This window comes from Anticarsia gemmatalis, chromosome 4 (genome assembly GCF_050436995.1).
Source record: "Anticarsia gemmatalis isolate Benzon Research Colony breed Stoneville strain chromosome 4, ilAntGemm2 primary, whole genome shotgun sequence".
NCBI lineage: Eukaryota > Metazoa > Arthropoda > Insecta > Lepidoptera > Erebidae > Anticarsia > Anticarsia gemmatalis.
The window spans coordinates 8,434,098-8,456,398 of record NC_134748.1 but is presented as its reverse complement, the minus strand read 5'-3'; the positions used below and the strand labels follow the sequence as shown (position 1 = coordinate 8,456,398).

General features: G+C 37.3%; 1 protein-coding gene across 12 annotated transcripts in view; it reads right to left on the bottom strand.

Annotated features, from left to right (window-relative positions):
• Positions 1 to 3,834: 3,834 nt before the first annotated feature.
• LOC142972460 (serine/threonine-protein kinase tousled-like 2) overlaps positions 3,835 to 22,301 on the bottom strand; it is a 36,074-nt gene continuing 17,607 nt past the window's right edge. For 4 of the 12 annotated variants that reach the window (XM_076113609.1, XM_076113611.1, XM_076113608.1 and 1 more), the window contains 13 exons: positions 12,357 to 12,447; positions 11,278 to 11,430; positions 10,054 to 10,214; positions 9,325 to 9,414; positions 9,103 to 9,243; positions 8,815 to 9,020; positions 8,358 to 8,601; positions 7,665 to 7,828; positions 6,608 to 6,751; positions 5,989 to 6,136; positions 5,591 to 5,841; positions 5,005 to 5,224; positions 3,835 to 4,459 (listed from right to left, as the gene is read on the bottom strand). In XM_076113609.1, coding sequence (XP_075969724.1) covers positions 4,253 to 4,459; positions 5,005 to 5,224; positions 5,591 to 5,841; positions 5,989 to 6,136; positions 6,608 to 6,751; positions 7,665 to 7,828; positions 8,358 to 8,601; positions 8,815 to 9,020; positions 9,103 to 9,243; positions 9,325 to 9,414; positions 10,054 to 10,214; positions 11,278 to 11,430; positions 12,357 to 12,447 — 2,220 coding nt within the window. In that variant the 3' untranslated portion in view covers positions 3,835 to 4,252. The other 8 variants (XM_076113607.1, XM_076113605.1, XM_076113606.1 and 5 more) reach the window with 7 other exon arrangements.

The window sequence follows — 22,301 nt, the reverse complement described above, 5'->3', positions numbered from 1 at the left end:
ACTCTTTTTGGCCGTGATACAAATATCTAATGCCGATAACGCCAATATTTGGTATCAGTGTATTTGAACTGTCGTATAACCTACATAATATTATTGCGATAATTTTGTGTCTTCCTTGTTTTTAATAAATATCGAGTGTAAATAGACTCGTCATTTCGCTCGTGTCGAGCTCTTTTATAAGTATTTAAGAGTTTACGTTATATTTCGCATCTTTGGAAAATAAATTCGTAAAACGGATGTTCTTTTATTTCAATGTATGAATTAAACGGAAGCGCATTCTGGTCAACAAATAGCTTAATTAATTAATTATAAACGGAGGTACTAATGTCAGTAACTAAAATTACATCTCAAGTATTTTCTAGTTTGAACTAGGTACTTATTCTATAACAACGGTATCATGCATATTATATTTGTATTGAAGGGATAAACAATGTACTAATATCATCAGATTGCGGCAGATTACCTGTTTTATCTAATCTTTAAAGCTGATTTACAATTTATTATCACATTATGCGCACTTGGAGTCTGTACCAGCAGTAAATAGATTTTCTATGATCACGTTATTCATAGAATTACTGCTTATTAAATCGAATTATTTGATTCATGACGAGGTATACCTAATATATATTTACTTCTTCGATAAATAATATCACAAATAAATGAATGCCAAATAAATGTAGCTAAATAACGTTAAATAAATATAAGTTTTTGATTAATCAACTAAAAAATGTCTAATTGATTATTTAAAACTTGTAGTCAAATAAAAGAGTACTGAGGAACATAAATGAAATAAAAGCCAAATGGAAAATTGCGTTTCAATGAAACACGTCGCAGCATCGCACGGAAATTCACCGTGCAGTAACGAAATGTTTTTATTTTATAAAACAGTTATTCACACTCGGAAGGAGTGTTAGCAACATATAACTCGCACAATAAACCTGCACTTCAGGACCGTTGCGGGAATGCAACGAGCATATTAAAACCCCTACTCAAAGCTCAATTTCACGAACTGCGCCAAGGCAATTTGACGACAGGGTCCTGTGAGATTGCCTCGTATGGTTAGGAATATCATAGAAAAGCGGCAGTAAGTCGGGACCCTGTTCATCGCCCTGCTTGGATTGAAGCGAAATTAGTAGTGAGTAAGGGGTTTTTATAGCTCAGAGGGCGGCAGGGGCGGCACCCCACCACTCTCTGTGGAGCTTTCCCGCGAGGACTATTCAAGCGCAGGAAAAACAAAGCTACCCTTTCTCCTCCGTGTGAAGCTGTAAATGCAAAACATTTTTTTAGTCGGCAAGGACTTTTCAGGTCAAGTTACAATGCAGTTCTGTAAAGACTCGTGATTATTACTAACGTAATGCTGATTCCATCGCCGGTTTAAATGTGAAAAACCGCAACAGCAAAAATTTTATAAAATATATAAATATGTCTCGATTATCACAAATGGATGGCGCTTAAAAAGAAATGGTTGAAACATTTGTATTGTTTGTTGTTGTAATCAATTTTGTTAGCATAGGTACTTAATAGGTAAGTAGTTACCTAGTGGTTGACCATCAGAGAACACCTAATTCCGTGGATGTACCTATATCTTATTGGCATTATCCATTTTAACTTTATCGAAAATTGTTTCAGTGAACAAAAAATACTTTCAAAATGAGACTGACGTGTAAACGGCTATTAGGAAAACTATTAAGTAGAAACATAATAATACTAGGCAAACTTTATGTCTTCATTTAGATGCCTACATACTTAACTATTTCATTAGTTGAGTGAGTGAGTAAAAATCTGTTACCTCCACAATTTACGGATTAAGCATTAATTCAGTATCGATGATAAACCTATATAATTGGCCAAATAATGGCTAATATAGTTCTATAATTTGCAATACTGCTATAATCCCCATCATTTACAAAAATAGTAAGTCTAAAATGTACCCATATCTACCTACTTAGATAGAAATCATTATCGAAGATATAAAATCAGCACAAAAGTTGAATCATTAACGAAATTATTTGGTAGATTTGTAATTATTCCTGGAAACTCTTCAACGTTACAACTTGATATTTTATCCAGTAAACTTTGAATTAAAGTTATTCCGAGCATAAGCTCAGAACCGCTCTAATTAAAACCGCCGCCCGCGAGGTCACTGCTATAGAAGATCTGTTGAATGGAGGAGCTATAGAAAGTACCTGGTGTGTCAGATATTGTGGCTGCGTCACAATTATTTAGCATTTTACTGAGGTATAAGTATTTTAAATTTTAATAACGCTTTTGATGTTCAAAGGCTTTTGACAACATGTAACAACTATAGCTACTTATTTCATTATCTTGGTGGCCATATACTTTTTGACAAAAATGTCATCAAAATATTTTATCTGTAATATTGTTTAACAATGGAAATAAACCTTTAAAAAAATATTGTTAGAGTGTGTTAGTTAAGAGCTCACTAACGACATCTACTAACTTTCAGTGAAATCCAACAATCAACTGTAACTCGGAGCGTACCCGTAAGCGTAGCAAGTAAGTACGCTCTTTTATTATTTTCTATGAATTCATTCAAATCAAGAGTTAGAAAAATAAAAACACGCGTTCAGTCTGGATTCTGCCCACAGTAACTCATATACATAATATGTTAACTACCCTTTTCGGCTGTACTCGATAGTAGCGGCTGTACTAGATGTTGGATCCTGATGGAACCGAGGAAATCTATGAGAAATGGGAGCTAAGTTATATCGGGTCTTGTCAGAGTCTGATGATGATAATGGCTAACTGTGTTTTGTGGGTCGTTCTCGGGGAACAAGTCAGACAATATAGGTAGTTAATGTATCTTGACATCTTAATAATATTACCTAGTACCTACCTATTCATAATAATTTGGATTACAGAAAATGTACCTAGACGTGCATGCCTACTGACAAAAGCACACACGCTACTCAAAGCGTTGCTAGCTTGCACCTTAAATTTGTACATAGTTAGTTTCACTAGGGAGTTTCTATCGATAGCTTGCCTAATTGAAAACTGTTAATAATAATTTGTGATTGCCAACCCATGCCCTTGAACATGATTACTTATGAATAATGCAGGACTGGTATGAATCAAATTCATTGGTAACCCCTTAATCTGGCGATTTTTTAAAGATTTTCTCAATTCTCAAGAGCCCATTACGTTGATGATGTTGATGAGAAGATGGTGTGTAATTGCATTATTTTGCGCTCCTAGAGTGAGAAATGACGCTAAGAGTTGTGAAAATGTGTATGGGGACCTTTGACAGCGTTAGTAAAGCCCTCGTATCACTTGGGTCTAACACAAACACCCTAATGTGACTGCTGGCAGTTTCTCGCTTGCATCAATCCCTATAACAAATTCTTCCATATTCATTATTTGATTAGTAAGAGAATGTGATATATAAATGAAGATGACAGCCCAAAAACTCAGTTCTTCTTATGCCAATTTATTTCACAAGTTATCCAAACGATGGTCTGGTTTCTTTTAACCACTATTGATAGATGGTATTGCAAAACATCTTTGAGCATTACTCTTTCTTTGCTAATAAGTGGTCTAAACAACTTGTACCATTTTTGATTGTCTACTTTTAGATTAGGCCGAACTGACAGCTTAAAAATCTGGTGGAAACATAGCCTAAGTTTACAATGATCATTATTCGACATCGTCAATAAAAGACTAGACTACTCGCGATTAGATGAAGTGGATGGAGGGTTGATACTTGATAGCAGAGTAAGCTTTATGATGAGTCTTTATAAAAAATCTACTTACATGTGACGTGGGGCGACACACGTTGCCTTTTCACGTCAATTATATAAAGGATTAATAAAAAACTTGTGTAATATTTTTAACTTTTTTAATAGGGATAACTTATATAATATGCAAGGGATAGTCCCAAGGATTCCTCTTTAGTGATAAAAGGATAAAACCATTCACAAATGGAGAATCACAATTTATCACCTGCTCAATAAATACAGTCAACAGTAAGCATAATCTTAAACAATTTATCTGTAAATGATATTTAGTCATTTTACAACTCTGGATATTAACTGACAAAGTTTCAAAACTAAAAAGTACTAGGAGTCGAGTGGGTCGCCACCGGGCTCGGGCGCCCGCGCCGGCCCTCGCTCCGCCGGCCGGCGCCACTCGGCATCAGTCCGCACGGTCCGCCGCACCGTCCACTATGTACACGCACAGTCGCCACAGTCGCCCGTCACTGCGCCGCCGGCTGGCGAGGGCGGCGGCGGCGCGGCTAGGAGGACGAGCCCGCGCCGAACATGTTGGAGCTGAAGGCCGCCGCCGCGCCGCCCGCCGCCGCGCCCGCGCCCGCCGCCGCGCCCGCGCCCGCGCCCGCGCCGCGCGACTTGGGCATGGGCGGCTGCAGGTACTCGTGCCGCGCCAGCCCGAACACGTCGATGCGCTCCTCCTTGCGGTACGCCAGGCACGCCCGGATGAAGCTCTGTCGGCGACACACAACGTTACTGATCTTTCTACGTACTTTATTGAATTCATTACGTAACCTGCTTCCTCAGTAGAAATTAGCGGCATCAAACAGTTTTACAGTGCAATGAATGACAATTCATTTGGCTTTGCATACAACAATAGTAATGGTGTCCGAGCAAATATTCGACTACAGCGGCCAATTTCATCGCAAGAGGTCTACTGCACAGCAGATTGTATAATATAATATGATCCAAAGAGTGCAAAACAATCTCAATCCTATTTGCGGCCTGGAGCGACCAGCGAGAGGTGACGCGCAGGACCGACGGCTTATATGCTATCCAACATAAATCTGCGGCCTCAACATCCTAACTCCGGACAATCACTGAGAATTTCTTTACACAAAAACCTTTAAGTCCCTAACATTTTGGACTAAGATTCGAACCCCAGGCATCCCCTGCCTAATAATCTACTATACACGCGGCTGTCGATACACTAACAACGCGCCACAGAGTAAGGTTTCACAAATTAAATCATGGACAAAATATTAAAAATGAAACCAACCTTAGCCTCATTGCTGACCGTGGGCTTATTAGCAAATTGCACCTCGGTCGCTTTTAGTATCGTGTTCTCCTCCAGTATAGTTGCCTGACTCTGGTTGTGGCCAAAAGGCTTCTTGCCATACAGACACTGATAGAAGATCACGCCCACACTCCACACGTCCACCTTGCTACTTATCTTTGGTGGGTTTTTACCAACAACAAAACATTCTGGGGGCAGGTACCTGAAATGTACACACAAGATCCAATTAAATGTCAGAAAACCTTTCATAATCCAATAGGTTAAGAAGCTATGTTCAATAATCAAATGACTATACTCTGTCCATTATATTATTAGTCTTTTGACAGTTTGACGATTTACGCATTTAGTGATGTCCTAAAAATTCTCGAAGAGAAAGACTATAAAGCTATTTGTAGGTCTCGACGACAACAACTTAATTCTCAACAAATTATTTTTGATAATGAAGTAGTTCTCCTAACTGTAAATTATAGTAAGTCTGTCAAAACAGCCAAGTTATTCATTAATCAATGGCACCTTCCCCCGAAAAAGTCAACCAAAGAAATATGTTGAAGTTGAAGATGCAACTCACCAATAAGTGCCTGCTCCCTGACTGGTCAAGTCCATGCCATGGTCGGGGTTGTAGTTCTCCTCGTCCATGACTTTAGACAGGCCGAAGTCTGTGATTTTGATCTCGCCGCACACGTTACCCTCCGTGAGCAGAATGTTGCCAGGTTTCAGGTCATAGTGGATAACGGGAGGCTTTATCTCATTCAGATACTTCAACGCTGACACAACTTGCATCACGATTGAACGAGCTTCACGCTCTGGAATTGTCTTATGCTGGAATAGTAATAAATACAATTAGTATGACACATTTTTAACACAAATCTAAATTTAAACTACAGTAATTGTCTATTTAGTAAGTGAAAGTATTGATAAACGGCATTTCACATACATATGTTTGTCTTATAAAGATAGTATAATTACCTGTTTGAGATAAAAATCGAGATCATGTCCATTACAGTACTCAAGAACTGTACAAAATGAATTTCCGTCAATTTCAAATACGTCATATAATTTAACAATACGTGGGTGGTCTAGAGCTTTGTGAATGTTGTATTCCCGTAGTGCATGTCTGTAACAAAACGATAGAATATTAATAAATGTTATCATTATCCTCAAACTGCGACATACGTCTTTCGATCAATGACATACGATACCTAGACCTTCATATTATTGATAGTGGGAAATTCAGATTGAGTTGTGTGACCTAAAAGTACTTATCGATTTTCCCTCACTATTCCACTTATTACAGCCAGCATGTGCATTAATGGTGCTTCATGGTGACCAGATGTAGTGAGTATAGCCTGGTATCAATGTTCTGTATCAACCTTCTTATGCAAAAAAAATTGCTGGTCTTTCCAGTAGTAAAATTGCAAAACCAATGAAATTTGTAGTAACTACTTGGCTTGAAGAATATCCTAGAAAACGACTTGTTGACGAAGACTTGTTGATCTATCATGAATTCTTAAAGTTCAATTTATGAACAAAAAATAAGAATAATATAAAAGTAGCAATGACAAGATGCCATCATACACGGACTCACTTGATATAGTTGGCCTTCTTGTCTTCCTTCCAGTCTTTGTTCAGTTGGTGGACCTTACAGGCGGTATACCGTTGCTCTCGGAGGTCAAACGCCTTATGGACTTCGCTGAAGCCGCCTTTACCAAGCAACATCAGCAAAAGATACCTGATGTAGAAATAAACATGTTAAACAAAATCAGAAGAGACAACTCTTTTGTTGAATTGTAGGATTTATCTGTTCGGAATGGAGATACAATTAAAACTACCTATGAATTTATATCCAAAATCATTCAGCGAAATAAACTAATAAGATATTAGAAATAAGATATTATTAGAAAAAAACATGTAATGTTATGTCGCAGATTATACTATTTTGCTTTGTTTCAACTAACGAATCAATTAGCTTACGACGACAGTCTGCATAACCTATGTTGATACGTCAAGAAATCTAAATAAGACGCATAATCGCGATAAATCCCGTAAAAATAATGTGATACAGTTCTTTTAGAAAATCACTGAGAAACCTACTCGAACTAGATTAGCTACATTAGATATTTCGGTCACTATTAGAAGCGGTGACATATAGAGTTCAATTATTATCAATCAGCTTAATCAACAACCAGTTACAAGCTAATTGCTCAGTATAATGATCCATTTCCCTCTGTACAAATTACAGCACGTGATAATATTCTGCAGTCGCGTACTATTTATACTTTTCTTAGTAGAATAAATATATTGTACACATGTTTGAACGTAAAGTATTAATTTAGATCAAGGCTGCACTTTATCACATTATCTCTTCCCAAAGCATTACGTCTTTGAAATTGGTGCGAATGTTTGTTTTGCTATATTAGCACGATTGTAGGAGATGTCCATTAACAGATGTGTATAACTTTCACTACAAGTTTACTTAACGACTCTAAAAGTGTAATAAAAACAAATATCGATTTTGACAACATTTTATAAACCGCGCAATCAATCAAGAAAATTGGAGGTCTTAGACTGTCGTAAAAATATGAAAGGATAACTAACATACGATGTTTCGAGAAAAGCTTAAAACACCTAAGTAGTTTACTCACCGGTCAGAGAGCACAGGATGTTGGGAGAAGCGGCTCTGGTCCTCATTATGTATCCGCTTCAGTTCCCTAATGTGAAGATTTCTTTCCCTTTCTAATTTTTCCATTTCTAGCTGCAAATCTGCATCTTCCTTCTTAAGTGCACTCTGTCTCAACTGCAACGAAACCTTTTTTTTACTTACGTGCAAGCTGTATCACAATCTTCAATTGGTGTAAGTAAACAGGAAATCGTTAGAACAATACTATCCGTTTATAGTGAGAGCGACGCATTTTACAACGCGATAAAAATCTAGGTGCAGATATTAGTTACCAATGTGATTGAGAAATATCTAGTTACTCTGTTTGTCACCTATCTTTATAACAGACTAGCTGACCCGCGCAACTTCGCTTGCGTCACATATAAGAAATATTTCCCCGTTTTTGTAACATTTTTCGTTGCTACTCAGCTCCTAATGACCTTAGCGTGATGTTATATGGCCTATAGCCTTCCTCGATAAATGGGCTATCTTACACTGAAAGAATTTTTCAAATCAGACCAGTAGTTCCTGAGATTAGCGCGTTCAAACAAACAAACAAACAAACAAACAAACTCTTTAGCTTTATAATATTAGTATAGATACGTAACGGAAATCGTGAGCCGTCGTAGGTTCTCCAGCTCAGCAAAGACATCGAAGTAGCGAATGGTCACTGGCTCACCTTGAGAATTTCGTCGGCTTCATAATACTCCTGGTAGGTCATGCTGGGCAGCGGGTCGGGCTTGAGGAAGGTGGGCGCGTCCGTGCCGTTGTGCAGCGGCGAGGGCTGCGGCGTGCTGGGCGCCGCGCTCGACGTCCGCTTGCCGCGCCCGCCGCCGCCCTCGTTGTTCACTGGCCGCTTCTTGAACAACAGCTTCTTCTGCCGATCTATCTCCTCCTTCTCCGCCGTTATTTCTTCTTGCCGCCTAAACACGAGAACGGTTCTGTTAGAAGACCTTATTCGATGCCTATAGTGACGTATGACGACTTATTTTATCAGCATAACGAGACCTGGGTCTTATTCAGTAGTCCTTATTTGGAAATGGTTAACACAGAGCTATATAATACATGCATTTTGCAGAAATGAGACAAAAGGAATGGAATTATACACAAACACGTCACTTAATTGTGGTACATACCTCGTTAATTCTTGAAATGCATATCCATCAGTCCAATTCTCTTGAAAGGTAGCGCCGACCCGTTGCGTCACAAACTGGCCGAGCCTCAGCCTGTTTTGCATGCATCGTTGTCGTGCTTCCTTTTTCTCAATAGTACTTTTTTCATTTAACAGTTTTTTTACAACTTCTATACATTTATTGATGTGTGATTTATGTTGCTCTATTACCTGTAACGACATACTCATTGTTATTCTGATACATTCATTGATTACATCATTATAAATGCTCAATGCGGACTGTATACTATACCTTGCTCTGTGCCTGAACTTGATGTTTCAATTCTTCATTAGATCTTGTTAATTCGTCTATTTTATTATTTCTTAGTTCTAAGTCAGTAGATGCTTGAGTTTCTAACTCCTGTAACCTCTGACATGTCAGTTCTGTTTGAACCTATAGACAAAGACAGTTAGCATTCACATAATAAAAAGAAAATGTTATAATGACTTTAAGATGGAAAATTATAATGTTTACCTGTTTAACAGCAGTGTGAGGTCGTTGCTGTGGTGCCGAACGTAAAAAGTCGGCACCCGAAGGTAATAACGATGAGGGAGACGGTGGGTACTGTGCACAAAAACATTCATTATTTTCCACCTCGCCGCCAATTGCATTGATCTGATCACTGACATACTATGAAAAGAATTTGTCTTTAGTAAGTATCTGCACCTTATTACTTATATTCTATAAACAACATGTTTGCCATTGGGAATACAAAAAGGCTCATTATAAATATTTACTGTAATTACTAACTCCTTACACATTATTCTTGAGAACAAGGAAAACTAACTCTTTTGAATATCCATATTCTAACCAGCAATCCAAATATGTTTAATAGAATGTAGAGAATATCATAATACTTTCATAACAAAAATAATATAAATTCTAACAATATAATAAATATTGTTAGGCCCGGTGTCTGCACTAACTGTCTATTCATTTTAAGTGAAAGCACAGGACATCTTAAGAAGGGTTGCTTTGCATGACTCATTTTGCAATAACACATTATTTCCATTCACTCCATTAATAAACTATCAACAATGTTGTTTTATTAAGTAATGTTATGAAAGAGGAGGGCGAGATAGAGTCAACATAACAAATTTGTGACATTAATCACCAAATCGACACAGCATAATAATATTTTCACTTTCACTAACTACATATACACTCTTTAGAGAGATAACAATATGTTAAAAATGCAGTTACCATAGGATAATTAGCGCCTTGTGGCGAAGGTGACTTGGCGCCGGCAAGCCTCACAGGACTCGACGAAGGGTGCTTGGAAAAATATTCCCTAATATTTTTGTCTGATGAGTTATGCCTCTGCTTGCCGCCACCACCTCCACCCCCGCCAACACCTTCGTCTCCTGAAAATAGCAAATAAAATACATTTACGTTGCTGTTCCAACTTTCATCACATTCAGTCACATATTTTGATTAATTTTATGTTCATGGAAATAGAAAAATAACTTATGTCAAAGTTTTCAGATGAGTTCTCTTAACTTTCTCAACAATCTGATCAATTAACATAGGTATTACGGGTCTATCCCACTAGTCCCGTTGAGTTGTCCCGTGACGGGACAACTGGCACTATTTTGTCCCAGTTGTCCCGTGGCGGGACAAGTGACACTGTTTTGGTGCCAGTTGTCCCGTTGCAGAAAAATCACGGGACTAATGGGACAGACGGAAGGGTCAAAACAATTGGTTCCATTGAGTTGTTGTGTGACAACAGGTACTTGGTACTTTGGTAAGATAGCAGACGTTATACGTTGTGTTGTAGTACATTTTTTCTTAATTTCTAGTAGATAAGTTGAAATTACATTAGGTACATGTTGAATTGACTTGAGTGTTTGAACTGCTCCAGGGGCCTGTTAACAATATATTTTTAGTTTCCTTATGTTTTTTCAAGTAGGGAATTTCGGATAAGCATTTTACATTTATGGTATGGAAGGTCATTGTATAGTTGGATCCCTGTGTTGAAACGACGACAACTATAGCTGGGTTGTTGATATAGACACTCTTTTCAATTTAATTATAAAGTGAAAAGCCCAAATGGTAAAAAAAAACTTCTTGTGAATTTAAAGTTTACATAGAGTAGCGTACAATTCATCATCTGCGAACCAGTTGTTTTGACCCTTCCGTCTGTCCCATTAGTCCCGTTATTTTACTGCAACGGGACAACTGGCACCAAAACAGTGTCACTTGTCCCGCCACGGGACAACTGGGACAAAATAGTGCCAGTTGTCCCGTCACGGGACAACTCAACGGGACTAGTGGGATAGACCCGGTATTACAATCATAATATCTATAATCATAATCTGATAAGTGATCTTAATTCTAAAATATAGTTTACAAATCAAAATATATTTCCAATTTGTACACCAATAGCAGTAAATCACACAGAGATGTGGATAATCTAATCTTGTTTACCTTTTCGTTTTCTTTTCCGTTCTGGCATGGCTATAGTAGGTGTGGCACCACTAGGTGGCACTAATGCTGTACCAGGTGCTGCAGTTGAGCCTCGCATAGCCGCAGACTTCTCCGGAGTTAAAGCATCAACTTCTTTATCACTATGAGATGACCCTGGAAATACAAGATAATAATTCATCCAAATAGGCACATACAAATGGGTTTAAGCAGCTAGCCCATCTCAGGTGATCATCTCCGCTAAGCTTTCACAACAGTATTATTCTATTGTTTTTCAGTGAATCCTTTTAGTGTAGTATGTTTCCTGCATACTTATTTTGAGCTTAATACCTGCATCATTTCTTTATTGTTTTAGTCCTGGCTGGATAAACACTACTGTCAACAATGTGTAACATTTAAAAGACATGGTCTTGAGATGCACATGCACCAAACACTAACATATTATTAGCACTGAACCAAGTTGGAAAAAAAATTGCAGTGATAAAATTCAGTACACGTTAACAAAACACTTATATTATATTACTAACCAGTAACTTCATATGTGTAGTTGTACATATTTATCTTCTTAAAATCATCAACGTTTTTCATTAAACTGTGTTAGCAGTCTTCATATTGTGGTAAGTTTTGTGCATTATATTGTAATGGGTTTTTCTCAAACTTGTTCATGTCACATAGTGTTTTCACTGAATTAACACAAGTCAGCAAGTAGAAACATAGATGCTACGAATTAATTTCTATAATACGTCAATAAATCATGAGCAGTTAACTCACTTTTTGACAAGGAGCTCAGTAGGCCGACGTGGTTTATGTTAGCTCCGCTTTTATAGTCATGCATTGTGGCACGCAATAGTCTCGGTTCTCGGGGAGAAAAACGGCACTTTCACGGTTCCTATCCGGCATCATACACTTTATATGACGTCACAATCCTTCGTTTGATGACAGTCTTTCACACAAGTTCGTTCCTCAAGAGTTTGTAAGTAAAGGTTAGCCTTTGACGGCAAGCCGGTGTGTAGTAAACACTGAGAGCACTGATCACAAATCACAAACATTTATTCCACTTTTATCACTAAATCACAAATTACCTGTGCTCATATTGGAGTCCTGATTGTGTAGAGGTTGCCCCGTGTTGACAGTGGTTTGTGGTGCCATCTGAATTTGTGACCCAGCTGACATCTGTAAAGAAAGATGGCGTCTTTACATATGACTCGCCCAGTTTCATTCGAGTTTACTCTTGCTCTCACTAAATCCAACGTAACGGCACTAATACTCACAAACTACGTGTAAGGCAAGGAGTCCATAACAATTATTTTATTTAATTTTCACTTCATCCAAATAACCTAACTAGTTTGACAAGTTGTAAACGAAATGCCAGTCGCGACAATCGGATACGCATCCGCGGGGAGCGGCGAGGGGGGGTGGAGAGTGAGATCGTCACGAAGTTTGCTTCGAATGTAATAATAATAACGACGGGCGAGGCGCCATTTTACAAGGATACAAGGCCAAAAGCATTGTTGTATCCAGTGAAAAAATATTTGCCTGCAGTTTTGTGTATAAGAAACCACAAAGTGAATAATATTTTATAAATCATTTATTTCTTTAACTACCTGGCTCGAAAGACCGTTGTGCGTTCACTCGCATTCGCACGGAGCTAGCTACAGGTCAACAGCCCGCAATGGAGAATGTTACTAGGTATGCCAAATCGCTTGAAATTTTGACACAGTATAGCCTGTATGTATACATATAAACTAGTTTTTGTTTTAGTCAAAAATACCAAATAGTTTTGATTTTATAAGCATTCAAAGTTTCGAAAAATATCGAGTCCCGCTAACAGCCGCGTGAGCGGCTGTGACGTCATACTACTTTACCGCGCCGCGCGGGCCGCGTCCCGCTTAGTATTAAGTCGCCAATCGTTGTTGTAGGTGTAATAGTTTGCGTAGTATTTTGTTGTGTTTTCGTCCGCTTATGTATAAAATAACTTATAATAATAGTAAATACTATTCGATTAATAAAATGGATAAAGGATTTTAAAAAGGGCAATCGGATAATGTACCTAAAATAAATGGAATAATGGTTCCGAATTATTTGTGAAACAAATAGAGGTTTTGTTGCTTCCGAAATCCTACTTAATATTATAAATTTGAAAGTTTGTGAGAATGTATATATGTACATACATAAGTACATAAGTAATACATACAATGACATACATATATGTCATTGTATGTATGTATTTACGTATGTATGTGTGTATGTACGTACGTATGTATGTATGTATGTACGTATGTTTGTATATGTATGTATGTATGTAAGTATGTAGGTATGTAGGTATGTATGTACGTATGTTTGTATATGTATGTATGTATGTATGTATGTGTGTAAGTATGTAGGTATGTAGGTATGTAAGTATGTATGGATGTTTGTTACTCTTTCACGCAAATTTGACAGAACCGATTACGATGAAATTTTATATATACCTGAAGACCCAGAATAACACATAGACTACTTTTTATCCTCGAGTTCTCGAAGGATCGGGATTTACGCGGGAAGGGTTTCAATGCGGACGAAGTCGTGGGCGGCTTCTAGTATATTATACATAGGTATAATAAGTAATAATGTTAGAAAAATATTTACGATCACTGCATATTATAATGAAACAGTTTTTAACCGAAATAATAGTATACTTATCGATTTTACATTTTTCCTGCCACAGTAAAATCAATAAACTGGCGATCAATCCGGTTAGAAATTGTTTCATTATAAGATGAAGTTATTTATTATTACTTATGTACTTACGTACATAATATTAAATTACATTTAGGCACAACATATGTTTTCCTAGTATTTGAATTGAACATTTTTAAAAGTATTTAGGAATAATTTCAACGCACCGAGCGCGCGACCTCAAGCGGACTGTGTGAGCCAGACTGAGCAAGTGTAGAGTGACGTCACACCGTCACCGAGAGCTAGCGTCGTGCGGTTACAACTTGTTTTACTTATAAATCGAAAACTAATTGACGTATCGAAGTAATTCTTTCACCAGTATTTTTTATTTTTAAACGAGAATATGGAGTGCTAAAAATCAAAATTAGGTAACATTCTCCAATGGAGAATGTGCGAATGACGATCGTAGAATAAAAGTAAATAAAAATAAAATAGAAGTAGAATGGCGATCGTGTTGTTGTTGACTAATTGGATTTTTGCACAAAATGAATATCTATATTATGCTGACTTCAGTTTTAGTAAAGAAATATTAAGATAAGTATGATCTGTTTAAATGTTCACTTGTAAATTAAAACTAAGCGATGGATACGAAATCGACTTGACCGATTATTCCCGCAATGAGGTGGCACCGGCGGGTGGCGGGCGGCGTGCCACCGACCGCGGCGAACGAGTAGGTACGTGATATCGGCGCTCGTGCCCCACAACAAACTGCTTACTGGACGTGTTACGTAGGCGTCTGTGCCGCGATGTACCAACATATAAACACAGATAGGTCGACTATGTATCCACTTCAATGTACGTATCTATATCTTACTCCGTATCCGTAGGTACTACCTATGTTTTATATTATTCAACCATGCTCCGTATGCGATAAAATTATGTGTCCACGTAAAGCAACGTTAGCTAGATAATAAATAAATAAGCAGTTTTAGGTGTTATCAAAAATAATATCTACCCAGTTACTTAATAAATGAGTACTCGCATAAACGTAAAAAATATAAGTAGGTAGGTACCTACCTACGTACATAATAGATAATAATGTGATGTCTTGATGACACAGTTTACAAATATTTATTGAATGCTGTACCTTAAATTTTACGTAGCTACCTACCTAGGTACGTAAAACCTAAAGTACCTTTGGTTACTGCAATTCTCTCTCATAATTCAATATTTAATAAAAAAAAATAGATATAATAAAAACAAACATTATCTATTCATCAAAATTTGTCAGTAAAGGCAACATTACAATTTAATTTTAATCTGTCTGACATAACAAGTAAGATGGTACATAAATAAAAATGTTAAATTCAACAATTCGTTATCTGTACAGTAAATTGAATGAATATTTTTTTTATCACGACTCCACGAACACAGCATTATCGTGATTATTTCTTAAACATTAGACGTATCGTTACACGAATTTAAAAAATAAAACTTGAAACCTTCTTTAGTAATCTCCAGTCGATTTAAGGTTAAAGTACGTGTTTTATTCGGTTTTTACTAGACTTAGATTTAGAAATGAAGAACCTGTGATTTAGAAATTCATAATAGGTAGGTACCCTAATCTACACATATAATAAAAAAAGTTGTAGGTAGGTAGGTAATTAGAAATACCCTTTTATAGGAGTACCTTCACAAACACGTTTTAAGAATCTGTCAAAGCGCCAAGTTAAACTTTGCCCTTAGACATTTTTATAGTTTTGATATCCGTGTAGGTACCTATTAAGTTTTAATTAATGAATTCATAGAAAGTGTGAGAGTTCGTAGTGATTGCTACAGACACTAGTGACAACAGGATGTACCAAAGAAACGAAATGAACAATCACAAAGAGCTTGATCAAGGTGTCAACATCAGAACAGTGGAAGTAGAGAGAGACACATAAAGTGTATTAGCATTATCGCGGTAACGTTGCCGCTCTGTATGTACTCCCTTCGGCGCCTCTTGCCCCTCCTCTCCCGTTCGCAGCGACCACCTCCTGTATTAAGCTAGCAACAAAAGTCGCCTGAGAACGCAACGCATTTCGATTGGATCAAAACGATAAGGAAAATAAGGGTCGACCACGTGACATTCGCTTCTAGTTAATAACGAACATACAAGTTTCACCGATTGCTTTACTTACAAGGCTAAATGACGTTATATAGATAACAGAATGAATCGTTATTATAATTAAGTAGGTACAAAATGAAAATCAATAAAAACAAATCAGCAAGCTGTCCGTAGATACTCTGTATTTTCCGGCCAAAGAGCAATAATAATCTTGGACAATAAAATACTCGACACTTAAAAATCCAACTCAATTAGCGAATCAACGAATGAACCGCTTGCACACTGCAGTCTGCTTAATATTGTCGTGTCTATTTTTAGCGTACTACATAGCAGTAGACGAATGGAATGGAAAGTTAGCGAGTTGGCAACATACGTAACAAGGTACATATAAATTATAATAAGTATACAATACATACGTCGACAATCTGAACGGCTTTAAAGAGAGACCAACAGTATGTACTCAGGAACCAATAACAACTTCACAGATCTCAAATATAAAAATTGAATAAGTATCGCACGAGAGTTGTTGGAGAGATAAGAAAGCAAAGAGACGTCACATAGCTGTGTCCTTCAATTCAAAGATAACAAAGTCATAATAACATTTATAAAACCTACCTTAGCTAGCAATAGTGAACTTATTTAGCAAAAATCTTACTACTGCTCTGTGAGCTGCGGTCTGCTCTACCCTCGTCTTTGGGAATAAATGGCCGATGTAAAGAATCAATAAACTAGTATATTATTTTCCTTTCAATTTGCAAGTTTTGGTTTTTTTACAGTGCAGCGTAATCAAGAAATAGAAGACGACAACAATAATATAGTAAGCGGCAATCAATAAGAACTTTGTAAAATAGTGTAAGAGGAACAGAGATTGTAACGTACCCACAATGTGCATTTGCGCCGCACTGAGATGCGTCTTCGATGTGAAAGACAATCAATACTCAGTCACATCTCTGTCCCGCATTCATTGTAGAAGCGCAGTTCTGCGGACCCCAAAATCCCCTCTTCCGGTGCGGGCGTTCAGCCGCGTGCTGTTTAACCCAATTTTCTAGTGCGAGGGGTGTGCAGGGCGAGAGGTGCGAGGGGGAGGGTGCGGCGCAACTTCAGCCGCAAGTGTGCAACACAGACGAAGCGCCACGAGATTCGAACCAGAGCCTGCAATATTGATTATTTCTAGTGCCGACACCCGCTGACACCCACACATTTGCTAAATTCACTTTACTGCGCGTAACTAACAAAGGAGCGTTTTTGTACAAAACCTCCGAACAATTTTACGTAAATTATTAACAGCAACGAATACTGTTAGATCGATGCGAACGTATAAGGGTGGTACATGAAAAAAAATCCTGCCAGGTATAGTAGGTACTTGACAAATAAAAATACGTGCCTTTTAACTGTTCCGAATATATTATTACCAATTAATTATCAGATCATAGTAAACTACACGTATTATGTATTTGTGACATCTACTACAGACGTCCACGGAGCCCACAAAGCGTTCAAGATATCGGGAGTAATCGGGACACTCTTTCAGACATTTTTTTATTTATAATTCCTGTAGGTTGCTCTTTAGACAAAGAACCGTAAATTATGTTTGAATGTGTACGATAATATTATAAGGTTTAAATAAAATACTTAATTAAATTGTGAAACTTCAACAGGTGTGTCGTTCATGAATAACAATTGTTGTAATTTTTTAAACTATCGATTTTATGATAAGCTTTAAACACAAAAGAGTATGTATGCGACGTGGAACAAAACACACATTTTTGTTGAAGTCGTTATCAGCTGCTATTAGCCATATTGTACAACGAATTCCCGAGCGATAAAAATGCAAATAGAGCGAGGTGAAAGCTTGCCAGTCACTATCTTGCTAGCAGTTAACATCACTGTTAAATGACATAGTAATATATTTTTTATTTAGGAGTCTGGTATTATTTTTTGTTCCTAGTCCTGCTTGTCTGTGCCTAATGCACAAATGCCTAATCAGACAGAACTTAAACAACCTCGCTTAGCATCTGCTCATGAGAACCAGTGTATGCGAGACTGTCTACAACTTACTGGTTGATAAACGATAGAGAGTATCGCCAACCAGCTAGCTATTGAAAATTGTTGTATGAAAATCTGATCAGCGCCTCTAGCGGACTCCGTAGAAATTATTTTTGCAGTACATTTTAAACGTCAAACTTTCGATACTTGATGGTTCCAATTGAAAAGAATTGCGCTACTGATCATCTCTTTTGCTGTTTGACTATTTATTGGCATTTGATAATATGACCGCAGCACTTTAAAAGTGGGCTCTGGTTGTTGTCCATATAAATATTAAGATGTTTGAACTTTTGAGCGCCTTAAAAAAAATATGCTTCAATACAAATACAGTTTTAAAAATCTGAAATCAACTGGGTTAAATTTCTCTTGGCTCGGAATAACCGCTCCTACAAACGAATTATCCTGTTTTTATTAGTCTGTCAGTTTAGTGTCAGTTTAATGTCTTTAGTATTAGTGTAAATTATCACATTACTAATTCTGGTTAATTAGTATAACGAAATTTTACTTTACCATTAATGGTTGTTTTACAATTAATATTTTTTTCAGACAGGGTTCAATTAATTCAATTACCGCGCAGTACGAAGCCCATGCATGCACGAAGTCGATGGATTGAATCCAAGATTCTATTCATGACCTAATTGAATTCTTAATCGAAATTCTTTGTAAAATATACAAATATTTCAGTCTAGGAATAAATTACTTGGAAACCTGGCATTTGGATACTCAAACGTCTTTTTACCAATTCATGAAGAGATGCGAAAAGCCAGCTTAACTTGGTGGACAAAGGTCACAGATGAATAAATGGTTACTTCGTAACTAAGGTGTCCTTTATTGATAGTTTTAAAATTGCAGTCCGATGTCCAGTAGACAAACAAATATTTTTAAGTAAAATTAGAATCCGGACACCATTATAGCAAATTAAATTAATATAAATGCGTAAAATACGATTTTTATTTATTTATTTATTATGGTTTTCCCACAGAAAATGCGATTTTTTTTAAACCCTATTTGAACTGTAGTATTAAATAACATATTACCTAATATTTATCATTAAATATAGATATAATATTATTATGTCAAATCCAAAAAAATATTAGGTACCTATGTATTTTCATTTTTAAAATTATGTTTCTTAGCAAGTAAATTAGCGACGTAGGGCATTTAATGACATCTCCTTTATATTATAAAAGTTACCAGAAAATATTATAAACGCTAATACGGCTAACGCTAAAGCTGATACGGTAAACGGTGATGAAATTACAGATATACCTAAATTACTACCAAGCTAAAATGAACCTGACTCATAAGAAACTCAGATGATAATAAAACTTCAAATTACGAAATTAAATAAACACTATTTTCTTTCTTTTAGGTTGTGTACAGTCGGTAAAAATTAAAACCACTCCATAAAATGTATTTATGGCACATAAGTCCATTTTACGAGAAGTTCTAGTAATTCCGATTTTAGTGCATGTACATACACACTTTAATCCTTTAAACTATAATAATTATCATTGAAGTCTTTCCCTATCTGCACACCGCCCCTAATAACAATACTGAATGGTTTTATTTTACTCGTACAAAAAAAATATAATTTCCTTTCTTTTATGTCTTCTAATCGGAAAGTCGTTCAGATGGGTTATGAACAGCGGCGCCGGCCGGCGCGGTGGCGTGGCACGAAGCGCGGCGCAGTGGGTCAGGCGAGGCAATACGGGCGGACCTTGCAATGTCGCGGCGTGACGCTCAGCTGACGGGCCGCCTGCCGCGCGCCGCCCCGCGCGTTCATTGCCTCCGTGGCAGCGGACGCGAACGGCCGTCTCGTATGCCACAGTCTCATTTAACTTTATATTTACGATACTCTTATTACTTACTACTTACGACGACTACCATTATTATGAAGCGTTTTGAAAAGAAATAGTTTCATGTGCTAATGTGAATTCATTTACGAATAAATGCAATGTGAGTGCGTCGTGCGAATAAAAAAATAGTTTATACTGGAGTGCGGTGACGGCCGGTGCGAAAGGTCGGCCTGTGTAAAAATAACTGCGGAACCGGGCGGCTAAGCGGTGGAATGAGGTTTGACGGCACATTGTAGCCGAGGCGGGGCGAGGCCGTGTGCGCCATGTTATAATTTCCCTTCGCGTCGAATGTGCAAACCAACTGACTGAACACTGCGCTGTGTCTACTTCTCTTTCTCTCAGTGCGGAATAAGCATGCTTGTTGAATGAGACAAGTCGCTCACCTCTGCACACCGATCTACCTCAGTTTGCGATTACATTAGACGCCATGCAACTTTATGAATAGAGTTATGTTAGTGAGTTCGCTACAGCGTTAGTTACTCAGTGACGTGATGCTAATTCAAATGTGAAAATTGGACGATACCTATTTTTTTGCGAAATATTGTAACAACGTGATGCAACAAGGTTTACGGAATAAAACAAATTACCTACCAAATAATGATGATCTGAGTATGCTTACAAGGGTAAAGTATGAAATAGTGTTTTACAAAATAGGAATATTTTATACCTAGTCGTCATCACAATATCAGTATGAAGACTCAAAACTATTTTCACTACACACCGAAGCAATATACAGCAACATTGAAAAGTGAGACGATAATCTAAAAGTTGGTAAATGGGGAGCTGTTTTTAGGCAGAAAGAGTGGTGCGAAAACCGCGATTTCATTTCTAAGCGTTCAGTGATAGAGAGGTAGAGGGGTGACGGGAGGAGAGCGGGGCGCGCCGGCTGTGTCGGTGACCCCGCGGCCCCGACTTGCCTACACTTTGAGGCCGGCATACTTCTCTGCTCGATTTATCAAGTCTATCGTATTTCTAAATTTTGGATAGCGGGTAGGTTCCTTTAGATTTCAGAATAAGAATAAATAGGTAGATTGTTACACCTGACAAGAATGGTACTAATATTAGGTAGAAATAACGTGTGTAAATATGACAAAAATAAATAGCTATTTCCGTCACACTCACACGAGCATACATAATAATATTATATCAGGGCAGAAAAAGAAAATATAAAACCTATGTAGGTATTACGTAATCACAGACAAATAAAGAGCCTATCTCAGACTGTTTTTCTAAGGATTATGAAATCGATAACGTGCGATTGTATTTTAGTTACTGTTGTTCAGTAATGTTATAGGTACTTCTGGTCTACCTCGATGTTAAATCACGTCTCTGACTATCGTCAACAAGTGTGAATCGTTTGTAGGTGACGTAAGTGTAAAGTATTCTAATTGTGCCAATTATATAGGTACATTACACTAAAGAGGAAAAATTATAGTTGCATCATTTGTTTGTACGGTACGAATGTGATGCCTTTTATAACATGTCGCTGTGATAAGTTGTTTTCATTAATGCTTATAACAATGAATTGATTGCTTCTACTTAATTTACAACTGAATACCTACGTGAAACATTACCACTTTTAACATAACACACACAATTAACGATGACCGTCAAGCCGGCAATGTAAATATCAACATTAAAAACCTGGTTGAATTGCACAAGGAACCATGACAGATAAATAAAAACTGCTTAGAAGTTACACACAGAAAACTAGGTAGGCATGTACGATACGAAAATGGTCTCGCTGTTATTCTGTAAGGCGGCTATTAATAGACCTGTTTATACTATACATTGTACCAACCGAGCGCGATACGATAATAAACGTTCTTAGGCACATATTCAAAAGAATGTTAGTCAAACGTCACACAATTAGCTACAATGTTAGGAAACAAATAACCATAACTTAATACAAAATATGTATTCAAACTTGGATATGAGCGAATTGAAAGTATTTTTACTCTTTGACGCTAAAAATACAAAAAAATCAATACTTACGATTCTACTGTTTGTCGACAAAGCCTAATCGATACCAAGGTAACCAACATCCTAAATGCGGCGTAATATAACTGAGTAGGCACTATCTATACTGAACCTTCTATTAATAATGTATGCCATCATGCAATGGTTTGTTGTGCACGAGCGTCAGCCGTACTACTGGTACTACCGTCCTACATAATTTGAATTCGTGAGTCGCGATTAAAGGAAGAAGCTTAAGTTTGCGTACGATATCTAATTAAATGTTATATCGGTGAATTCCATCTACAATAATATACTTTTATCTATGAAAACAACTCACCGTTTTGTATTCGGGCGTCCGTCGAGTTTCTACAAGTATCTCCCTTGCGCTGACCTGTAAA